We start from the raw sequence: 12,100 nt of genomic DNA, 5'->3' as shown, positions 1-12,100 counted from the left end.
ATCGCCGGAAATTTGTCTTTTTCAAGAGAGGTGGCTCGAATCTTTTGACACCCAACTATTTGGTCAATTGTTCATTAAATATGGCTTAGTATTTTAGAAAAATAATTTTGTCCAACTTTGCAACAAATATATGGTAGTTCCTTCACAAAAAACCCGATGGCACTCCAAAAATTGAAAAATGATTTTTTGTGTAAAGAAAATAAAAACCCCTCAAATTAACATTGTTTGTCGTCCCACGATACACATATGAACACAATATTGAGTCATTTAAACATACAACATGAGGCTAATATGTCGAGTGTTTACCTGAAATAAGAGGATAAAAAATATAAAATAAACAAAAGAGAAAAACACAATTACATAAGCTAGACTCTGATTGGTGGAACCATCTGTTACACGGATCGATGACATGGCAGACATCCTACCATCCATTGCTAGCAATCTCACCATCCATCCATCCATCTGAAGAAACCCACCGCGATCACCTCAGTCACCTCTCCTCCTTTCCGCCCGCCCGCCGCCTCCCTCTCTGTCTCTCCCCAATCCAGATCGACGCCGCCACCCCTCTCTAACCCTAGCTCCCCGTCGCCGGTGGCGGTGCCCTCCTTCCCTCCTCGCCTCTCCTCCACATCCGCCGCACCCAGCCACCCACCCCCCGCCGCCGTCAGATCCGCCATGCCCACAGCTCTCTCTGCCCCACCCCAAACACTACCCACAGCCGCCCCCGTGCTCCGTCACCGGCAACCTCGCCGCCGCCGCCCCACTCCCCTCGCCCTATCTCCATACCGCACGCGAGGGAGGGAGGGAGGCCCCAAATCGAAGCGAGCCGCAGCTTCTGGATCTAGATCGAGAGGGGCCCTAAATCGTCACCTTCCTCCGCCCCTTGACTCCTCTGTGTCGCCCTACCCCGCGGCTCTCGGGACGCCGAGCCGGACGGGAGGATCCACCGCCCCGCAGCACGCGCGCGCCGGTAGGGCGAGGGGATCGATGGCGAAGCTGTACGTGTAGGCGGTGCCCCCGCCGGATCTGAATAAGAGCACCGACTGGTTCATGTACCTGGGGGTCTGGACCACCCACATCTTCATCCTCTTCGTCTCCTGGCTCCTCATCCTCTCCATCTTCGGCTGCACCCCCGGCATGGCCTGGACGCTCGTCAACCTCAGCCACTTCGCGGTACCCGCCTCTCCCCCTCCCCTCCCTCCCTCCCTTACACGTCCTCGACTCCCATAGATCGTGTTTGTTTACCTCAATTCATGTTTGTTTACCTCGATTGCTTGCTTCATGCGGTCAGAATTTAGCCTGCCAAATGTACTAAGAGGCTTTTGCTTCTCTCATGTTCTTCAGGAAGACATATTGTTCAGGAAGGCATTGATTGATTCGGTGTGTAAATAGAGAGACCGGTTGTATACCAAACATTTTTTTACTGCAATTGTTGATTAGCAAAATTCTCCGTAGATCTGAATTCTCAACCATGGTACTGTACATGATCTTTGATTATCCTGGTTATTATTTGTCAACAAAACAAGTGGGGTACAAAGTAGCTTGGCCAAAAAATAGATCTGCCTAATGCTTCAAGTGTTTAAAACTCTTGGCGAGTGCTGTGACGGCAATACTGAATAATCTTGCTGATAGATGCTTGAACAAAACTTGTTATTTGGGAACAACATTGTGGGACGACAATCCTGTCCCAGTGCGCCTTGGCGTCAGTGGCTGTTAGAAGGCGTAGTCATAGATGGCCTGTGCAACTCCATCTTCATCGTTGGTGGCGCCGATTACGTTCGCATCTGCCCACCCTTCGCCTCCCCTAGCTACAAATTGCTACCACGCATTCGCCAATCCTGCCAACTAATAAAGTGTATTCTAGTTTGAAGGTTTACTGTTTCATAATAGCCAAATAATTAGCCTGCATTTAATCATTCTTTTCCTACTTTAAATATAATAATGTAGTGGAAAAATTCATGAAATCATTCTGGCAGTAAATACTGCAGTTCTAGTTGGCCCAACCTCAATTCTGGAAGTACAAATTATTGCTATTTTTCTCATAAGATTATAGCATGAAATTATTTCTCTATTGTCATTGCTTTCCTAATTGAATCTTCATTTCAGATTACATACCACTTCTTCCACTTGAAGAAGGGAACTCCATTCGCTGATGATCAGGGGATGTATAATAGGTTGACTTGGTGGGAGCAAATGGACAACGGCAAGCAGCTTACTCGCAACAGAAAATTTCTTATTGTGGTTCCTGTAGTCCTCTAAGTGTTATTCTGTTTCAATTTTATTAATACTGCTTTTGGGAGCTTATTTGGCAAGGAACAGCATGGCAGGATGTATGCACAAAGATTAATTCTGGCTAGTCTGAAATACTACACTTATTCATTAATTCTGCAAAGAACACTTGTTAGTAACATCTAGGTCATACTATAGTAGCTCGGTCCAGATCATTAATAAGTGGCTCAAGCCCTACACCATCACCAAAATCCCAGGAGATCTGGACCGATCCCTGCACCATTAATAAGTGCAGCTGTGAGTCGCCCCCTGCCCCCCAATCCCCACCCTACTCTTCGGTAACCGACGGTGTCGGTCGCGGATTAGATTCTGTCGATTCATAATTCACAAGTAGAAAACAGGGCTTTGGTCCAGGCTGGGTTAGCCCATTAGTCTCGGTTCAGTCCAGAACTGGGACCAATGTGGTTCGTGAGCCCAGGGGGCCGGCCGGGCCACGTGGGCCATTGGTCCCAGTTCATCTGAACCTTTTGGTCCCGGTTGGTGGGATGAACCGGGACCAATGGGCCTCGCTCCTGGCCCACCACCATTGGTCCCGGTTGGTGGTTTGAACCGGGACCAAAGGCTCCCCTTTAGTCCCAGCTCATGTCACCAACCGGGACCAATGAGGTGCCTATATATACCCCTCGCTCGCGAGCAGAGCACCCAAGTGCTTTGTTTTTCTCTGGCCGAGGGGGAGAGGGCTTGGTGGTGCTCTAGCTCACCTCCTATGCACACAAGGTGTTCGATGGAATGCCCGAGCCACACTACTTAAGCTTTCTCCTCTCCAAGCTCGACCTCCAAGCTCCATTTTCCATAATATTTGTCTAGGTTTAGCGGTCCGTCACGCCCCGTCCCCGTCTTCACCGCCGTCGATCACCCGCGCCGAGCTCATCGCCGGCACCACCGTGGTGAGCCTCTTGTTCTTATCTTCTTTCTGAAAGGAAAAATATTCTTACTTGTATGTTTACATAGATACTTGTATTATTTTCTTACTTTTATTATTGCATCTTATATAGTGTGATGGTTTTGGTATTCGCCCCCGTGGGCCCTCGTCCTGTCTATGATTCGGATGTGGTATATATATTATCTTTATAACTATTGGTTCATTTATTGTTTATGAAAATTATGCCGACCAACGTGACATAGATTTTATTTATGTAGGATGTATGTGAATCGAAAATCCAACCGACCCTATTGTCGAGAGGTTAAATTTAGTTGAAGAAGAGAACAATTTGTTGAAGGAAAAAATAAAAAAATGAGGAGGAGAAGATGATATTGGAGTTGCATGTTGCGGATGTCGTCGATGATCACAAGATCAACATGGATGCAATGCGCTTGAAGATTAGAAAGATTAGAAAATATGCCATTCATACCGAGGCTTGGTATCATTATGCCGTTGGATCAATTGTTACCTTGGTTGCGATTATGATCGCATTTGTTTTCGCATTGAAATGTTTTCCATAGTTTCAATGTATGGTTTAATTAATTAGATGCTCTACAGAGCTATATGTTGTTAGATGAGAACTATGTATGCACTTTGGTTTTAATGTGATGATGAACTTCTATTAATTTGGACACTTAATTATATATAATGCACGCAGATGAACCGGCAATGGATGTACGGTGACAGACACACCTGCGAGTACATTAAGGGCGTGCATGAGTTTCTCGATGCGGCTGAGGCAAACAAGCAGAATGGTTTTATGTGTTGTCCATGCACTGAATGTGGGAATACGAGGTCTTACTCTAACCGGAAAATCCTTCACTCCCACCTGCTTTACAAGGGTTTCATGCCACACTATAATGTTGGGACGAGGCACGGAGAAATAGGGGTTATGATGGAAGACGGCAAAGAAGAAGAGTACGATGACAACTATGTGCCCCCTGAATACGGTGATGCTGCAACGGGGGGAGATGGTGAAGATCAAGAGGAACCAGACGATGTGCCCAATGATGCTGCAACGGGTGAAGCTGCTGAAGATCAAGAGGATCCAGACGATGTGCCCGATGATGATGATCTCCGCCGGGTCATTGTCAATGTAAGGACGCAATGCGAAAGTCAAAAGGAGAAGCTGAAGTTCGATCGCATGTTAGAGGATCACAAAAAAGGGTTATACCACAATTGCGAAGATGGCAACACAAAGCTCGGTACCGTACTGGAATTGCTGCAGTGGAAGGCAGAGAATGCTGTGGCTGACAAAGGATTTGAGAAGCTACTGAAAATATTGAAGAAGAAGCTTCCAAAGGATAACGAATTGCCCGACAGTACATACGCAGCAAAGAAGGTCGTATGCCCTCTAGGATTGGAGGTGGAGAAGATACATGCATGCCCTAATGACTGCATCCTCTACCGCGGTGCATACAAGGATCTGAACGCATGCCCGGTATACGGTGCATTGCGGTATAAGATCAGACGAGATGACCCTGGTGATGTTGACGGCGAGCCCCCCAGGAAGAGGGTTCCTGCGAAGGTGATGTGGTATGCTCCTATAATACCATGGCTGAAACATCTGTTCAGAAACGAAGAGCATGCCAAGTTGATGCGATGGCACAGTGAGAACCGAAAGAAAGATGGGAAGTTGAGAGCACCCGCTGACGGGTCGCAGTGGAGAAAAATCGAGAGAAAGTACTGGGATGGGTTTGCAAAGGACCCAAGGAATGTATGGTTTGCTTTATGCGCGGATGGCATTAATCCTTTCGGGGAGCAGAGCAGCAATCACAGCACCTGGCCCGTGACTCTATGTATGTATAACCTTCCTCCTTGGATGTGCATGAAGCAGAAGTTCATTATGATGCCAGTTCTCATCCAAGGCCCTAAGCAACCCGGCAACGAAATTGATGTGTACCTAAGGCCATTAGTTGAAAAATTTTACAGCTGTGAAATGGAAACGGTGTACGTACGTGGGATGAGCACAAACAGGAGGAATTTAACCTTAAGGCGCTGCTGTTCGTGACCATCAACGATTGGCCCGCTCTCAGTAACCTTTCAGGACAGACAAACAAAGGATACCACGCATGCACGCACTGAAAGTATATACCTGGACAAATGCAGGAAGAATGTGTACCTGGGCCATCGTCGATTTCTTCCGACCAACCATCAATGTCGAAAGAAAGGCAAGCATTTCAAAGGCGAGGCAGATCACCGGAAGAAGCCCGCCATGCGTACCGGTGATCACGTACTTGCTATGGTCAATGATTTACACTACGTAATCTTTGGAAAGGGTCCCGGTGGACTAGCTGTTCCGAATGACGCTGAGGGACACGCACCCATGTGCAAGAAGAAATCTATATTTTGAGATCTACCCTACTGGAAAGACCTAGAGGTCCGCTCCTCAATCGACGTGATGCACGTGATGAAGAACCTTTGCGTGAGTGTTACTGTCTTGTGCGTATTCAGTTCCCTTATATATATATTAGTTAAGGTTATAGTAATGTAATTGATGAGTTATGCATGTGTGTGCACTTACCACTATATTCTCCTAGAGATTAAGCTTGAGCAGGGACTAGCAACTGTCTTAGACTCAAAACGAAAAGATCCCCAGGACTATGCGGACATGACTCAAATGCTCGAGAAGTAAGTTAAGTCGATCATTATCCACCATATCAGCAACTTTGTTCATTTCCTGATATATCAAGTAATTGTTTTCTTTGTCTGGCAGGGTTTGGAAAAAATTCTCCAAAAAAGCTCCAGGACTCCCGAAGAAGCTGCAATTTAGACACCCGAAAGTAAGTACTATAGTAGCATGTTCCGCGCATCTCCTATTGATTTGGCATTCTTGCTTATCAGTTTGATTGACCTCTATTTCTTGTAAAGTGGTTGTGGCAGGAAAAAGGGAATGATTTCTGTGGATACTACGTTTGCGAGTCCATCCGCCACACGACCTGTGAGCGGGGCTACACTAACGAACAATATGAAGTACGTAAATAACAACATTCAAAATTTTATTTTATTACCATCATTTGTGTTGAGTTTCATTCATTCATATATATATATATATATATATATGTATTGACCCCCTTCTTCAAATTAGATGTTTCGGAAGCGGGATGAACTCCTAGCACCAGCTCGCATGCGAGCAATTCAAGAGGAATTGGCGGCATTCTTTCTTGACCACGTGATCGCTGACGATGGAGAATACTATGTGGACCATGAGTCCGTATGATTATATTTGTAAGAGATAATTATTGTATATATGTAGCCGGTAGTGTCGGATAGATATACGAGAACTTGTTGTTTGACCAATCTCTCGGAGAAGGAGAGGTGGTCGATATCACTTCTCTCTATATGCATATATGTTCATGACGATCTTCTGTTTCCTTCGTTTGCTTACTAGCTAGCTAGCGTGTCTAGTCCTCTCTATACTTATGTATAGTATGTAGCGTCGACCAAGCACGGACATAAGAGAGGACACTTCTATCTATTAATTATAGCTAGCTAACACAATATATGAAACACCTAAATTAACCCCCCCAAAACCCCCAAACCCCCCCTTCAAAAAAAACAAAAACCCCAGCCACAGAAATGCTGACGCATGAATGCCTATTGGTCCCGGTTGGTGCCACCAACCGGGACCAAAGGGTCTCCTGCCTGGGCTACGCGCACAGGCCACGTGGAGGCCCATCAGTCCCGGTTCTGGATTGAATCGGGACTAAAGGGGCAGGGCATTAGTACCAACCCTTTAGTCCCGGTTGAGGAACTAGGACAAAAGGCCCTTACGAACCGGGACAACAGGCCCTTTTTCTACCAGTGATTGGTTTTGCTTGCTGGCCGAATTGGCTTGGTTAGATTTCTACAAAATCTCTATACGGGGATCCGTTCATGGCTAGCAGAGGTCGAGCATATACTAACAAAAGAGATAGTATGTGTTTTATTGGATGTCTGTTTTGAAGCATGGGGGAGGTTTTATTTTACTTTCTGTAAGTTATGATTCATGTGTAACTGATGTATCACCCGGATTGTATACTTTTGGGTTTTGGTTGGAGTGTATGTTGTATGTATATCTGCAGCTGGGAAGAGAGAGAGGGGGAAAAGTGATTTTGACAAGGAGTCCAACTACATTTATGTTAGTTATAGGTAGCGAGTATGTAACTGACATTACTATGAAGCGATTCATCTCTTTCTTTTTGTCTGTTATTATAGGTTTGATCGTGATTGGAAAAAGATAGAAGCAACGCCGACCACTTGTGGTGGTCCGAAGGCCTCCGGGCGCCGCAGCACCACGCCGTCATGACGCCGACCTAGTCGCAAATGGCGGCCATCTCTGGTATGTAATATATGCCTTCAACCTATAACAAAGTTGGATCTTGTTATCAGTATGTGCGGAATTCTGTGGGTCAAGTCAATACTTAGCATTGGTTGACTGTGAGCAACTCAGAAATTAGACATGCGAACTGCAGCGTATCTCAGTAAGTTCTGAAGAGAAGAGAAACATCACCTGTCCATCTGTGTGCAGATGTTTTTCTCTGCTCCAGAATTCCTAAGATTTTTCTTGTCTTCCAAACTAAAGCTGGTCCAACATAGAACTATATTGCTTTAGAGTTCAATTCAGAAGGAGATTGATCATACCCTAATCAGACACACCAGGAGTATGTCTCACCTGTTGCTGCATTGTTTTGATCACAGGGAACCAGGCTCTCAAAACCGAGTCAAACTCCGACAGCGAGTCATTGGTCGAGATAGGGGCGGCCGATGCAAGCGAAGCGGTGAGTCATCAGATACCAGGTTTATAAGAAGGTATGCAGAGATCAAGTCTGGGTCCAGTTATTATCAGGATACAACATAGAAACCTACACTACCAGTAGTAGTCTGAATCTAAGAACTCACCCTGTTTGTCTGATCTTTGTAGCTGCTAGATTTGAGTGGTATCCTCACTGTATTCTTCTGTGGTATTGTGATGTCACATTACACCTGGCATAATGTGACAGAGAGAGTTACAACAAAGTAACCTTAGTTATTAGTCTATGTTATTTCAATATAAGCAACATTCTGTTCAGTCAAAAACTGTTGTAGGTGCTACTACGAGTAGTGCTTGTAATTTTGTTTTGCTGTACCGATCATCAATTAATTCCCTAGTTACTACTATGTAGGGGATGTTACTGTTCAGTCAAAAACCTGCATTGCAAGATATACTGCAGTGCATGTCCTTGTGGTACTATGGGGTTTATTAGCTATTTGGAATGTACTCATATTGTGCCATGTATTTTATTACCTATATGATTACACATGTCAGTTTTATTATCAAAATCTGAACTGTAATAGTCATAATATTGGGCTGTTGGGAGCGTCACCTTTTTGTGCACAATACATTTAGCAGACATATCCACACTGAGTGCTTATGAAATAGCTATGTGTCCTGCACAATAAGTGCTTGTTCATTTGGTTTTCCCTAAACTTTGTTTCTATGTTTGAGAGCAAATTTAATTGATTCTTTGATGGAGCACTAAGACTGTGTGTGGATCATTTTTTAAGATCTAAAACTGCTCGCCGTTCCTGTGATGATGTAGTTTAGTAGATCTCAATTGAATCATGACAGTTGGTGCAATCCTTGGTGAAAAATTGTATGGGCAAATGATCGCTAAACTAAGGAGGCTTAACCTGATAATAACTGGTGCATGTATATGTTTGGGTGCTTGTAAATTAGAGAATGTCTGTGATACCATGTATGTATTATGTGCCAGCGTAGCTATACTGATGCTTTGGTTTTCATCCGTGCAGCAGAGGACAAGGGCGTCATGGCCAACCAAGGCGCATGGTGCTCGCAAGCGGCGAACGAAGGCTGTTTGACGTCGGCACGGAGGAGGACGGGCATGGACGGAGGAGGACAGAGCACCTCTCTTCTTCCAGGTTCTTCTCCTTATCTTCACTTAATGTATATGCCTGTGCTGCAGCTCACCCATGGTCTTGTTTGTCCTGCAGGTTAGTGAGCAGCTTCAGGAGGAGTTCAAGCATGACCACCAAGAGGCACCACCGCAGCAACAGGTAGCACGTCCATCTCCACCTCCCTCTCCCTCTGCTCCCAATCCTTTTTATTAGATTATGTTGAGTACATTCTGAACCCCCTGATGTGACACAAGTATATGCACATGCTATGGTTTAAGTGTTGCTTGTGTATGGTAAATAGGTTGAGCACCCACCGCTGTTTGATACTATTTTGTTTAGGATTCTATTCCTCTATGCGTGTAATCTCTAGACCATGATCAAGCATTCACACATGGTTGATTTGCATGGAACGATTACTACTAACTAAAGAAGGAAGCAGACTTCTTCACATAAAGGAAGATATGTCTGTTTTAGTAATATAAACAAATCAAACAAGATTGTTTGCATACAATCAGATCATTCTCACTTATTAGTTGAGTTCTAAGTACATAGAATCTTTAGTTCTCTGGTTATATTATAGTCAGAATTATACTGTGTGACTGAGTTCTATTGGGAGTGTGCATGATTTTATCCATACCTGGCACTATGGATAGAGCTTTGTGTGTAATCTGGCGTTGTTCCCATTATTGTTCTATCCATTTATTGGTGTTACATGTGTAGCCAGTAACCAGGACCTGCACTTGTGCCATGCATATTCATATAGTCTCTATTGTCTTGTATGAATATCTCATTTTAACTAGCTCGGCTAAAAAAGCTTGGTACTAGCTGAAATTTGTTTATCATTATATAAAGAATTGTCCTTTACTCCTTTATTACTTTTTTGAATGGAATGTTCATATTATATTGGCTCCGGTTTTTCTGATTCTTCTCAGCCGATTCGTGTAACAGGGCGACTGTGGAAGGCATGCTGTATTTCTGTCAGCCCAGTCCTGACTATGTCTGTCCGTGAGTCCGACATTTGATCGTTGTTGAAGGAGCTCCATGCTGAAGAAGAAAACACTTGTAGAGCTTGTAACATTACTTGGAGAGCTTGTAAAGTACTGTAGAGCTTTGCATTTGTAGAGCTTGTAAAGCATTGTATACGTTAGAGCTTGTATTACGTGTCATTTGTAGAGCTTGTAGTGAATCTGGCTATTGTTATTTGAATAATTATGTGTGTTTTCTGCTTGCCTATTTAAATACTGGTTATTTTCTTACTATAAAATTCAAATATGATGTCAAATTGAAATATGAAGAATCTGAGCCTAATAGCTGGGATCCATTTATCAAAACCTGACAAGTGGGACCTGTTTGACTAATGGACCCATTTTATAAAAAAAGAAAACTAAAACTGCTGGTACAAAAAGGCCATGGCCCAGAAAATAAAAAGGCCTAGGGCTTGGCCCGTGTAGTTCACCAAAATTAGCAGCAAAAAAATATAAATGGGCTAAATTGTTGGGCTAGGCCCATGTAGAAAATCGAATTGGAGCGGGTTGATTCTTGTGCCACATCAGATTGCCACGTCGGATGCCTACGTGGCCTGGGGAGGCTGCTAGTGACCAAAACAAAACAATAGGCATATTTTGGTCGTAAACATCTACGACCTTCTATCAGAGAAGGTCGTTAATTTCAGTTTACAACCGCCGGCTTTTGACCTTCTGTTTTTGGTCACAAAAAGGTCGCAAATGAAAAACAATGACCTTTCAGTGACCAATAGTCAAGGTCACAAGTTGACATATTTCTTGTAGTGTCAGGATGGAGGTCCTGCGAGGAGGGAAGTATGGTCAACCTCGAGATCATGTTTCCAAAATGAGGCTGGATTACACACAAGGTGCCAGTTCCCTAATGATGCTGGATTAGACACAAGGTGCATATTCCCAGATGATGCTGGATTACACACAAGCCAGGTGGAGTCGTCAGCTGTTCGTGTCCTCATGGCATTAGTAAAGGCTGAAAGAAAGCGTGCAGCAGCCCTTGAGAATGTAGCTGAGTTCATGAAGAAGCAAAAAGAGCAATCAGATGCTCTCTTCACCCAAGCCAAAGAAGAGATGGAAGAAGTCAGAAAGAAGCTAGCAGATGCAGAGGAGGCTAGGCGTCTCCTGCTATCTAAAACTGTTGTCAATACAAAATTTCCTTCATAATAGCTAGGTTCAAATGTTTATCCAGTCAGCATGCCTGTTGTGATGTCCGTGCATCTACTGATGTGGCACAAAATGTTTTTTTCGGGTCATGTAATAACAAAAATACTTTCCAAACAATAATAGACAAAGCATTGGACATGGTATAGTTCACGCGCAAGCCCGACATTCCAAGTTCAACTTCCACATCAAACTCATGTTCACAGATATCTGCACATTCATACATAATGTCCACAACCATGATTCACTTCAAAGCCAAAAAAAATGTGAGGAGAGTTATAAATAAAGAAAATCCTCTACTAGTTCCTGCTACCAGTGCGAGCACAACAGGTCAAGACCATGATCGTGCTCAAAGACCGTGTCTACGTGGTGTTTGGACATGGGCGACAACCTCAACGCTAACGGTGCTGCTCCCGTTGCATCGTATGTGTTTCTGTCCTTCCTATTCGAAATCGTGGTAGAATTCATGATTTATTTTGTGCTTATTTAGATTAAATCTAGTAGTAACTTGCTCATATATTCAACTAGCGCAATGTCCCCTACAGCCACTCCCGTTTCATGGACAGCCTGGTCGATGCCTCCAAGGAGCCCTTCGTCCACTGCTATGAGTGCCCGATGCCGTTCTGTGGCTCGCCGGCGGACATGCTGCATCACCTCACGGATGCGTGCAGCGGTCACTGCTGGCCCTTGGCGGAGAACATCAAGTATGAGACGTGCTACCCGTTCACCATGCCAGAGTTGCTGGAGGATCACCGCCGCCTGCTAGTCTTGGAGGAGGACGGCAGCGTCTTCCTCTTGATCGTGGGCACCGGCCAGGCCCGCGCAGGCCGCCGCC

At 44.6% G+C, this 12,100-nt stretch overlaps 1 protein-coding gene and 1 pseudogene across 1 annotated transcript in view; both read left to right on the top strand.

Annotated features, from left to right (window-relative positions):
• Positions 1 to 537: 537 nt before the first annotated feature.
• LOC125522104 lies at positions 538 to 2,417 on the top strand (annotated as a pseudogene).
• Positions 2,418 to 7,516: 5,099 nt separating this feature from the next.
• The window catches only part of LOC125519321 (50S ribosomal protein L2, chloroplastic-like), a 104,314-nt gene continuing 99,730 nt past the window's right edge, over positions 7,517 to 12,100 (top strand). The window contains exons 1-5 of the mRNA XM_048684166.1: positions 7,517 to 7,532; positions 7,892 to 7,971; positions 8,115 to 8,141; positions 8,947 to 9,020; positions 9,185 to 9,247. Coding sequence (XP_048540123.1) covers positions 7,517 to 7,532; positions 7,892 to 7,971; positions 8,115 to 8,141; positions 8,947 to 9,020; positions 9,185 to 9,247 — 260 coding nt within the window. The remainder of the gene's footprint in view (positions 7,533 to 7,891; positions 7,972 to 8,114; positions 8,142 to 8,946; positions 9,021 to 9,184; positions 9,248 to 12,100) is intronic.

This window comes from Triticum urartu, chromosome 7 (genome assembly GCF_003073215.2).
Source record: "Triticum urartu cultivar G1812 chromosome 7, Tu2.1, whole genome shotgun sequence".
In the NCBI taxonomy this organism is placed as follows: Eukaryota; Viridiplantae; Streptophyta; class Magnoliopsida; order Poales; family Poaceae; genus Triticum; species Triticum urartu.
This window is presented reverse-complemented; position numbering and strand designations above follow the sequence as displayed.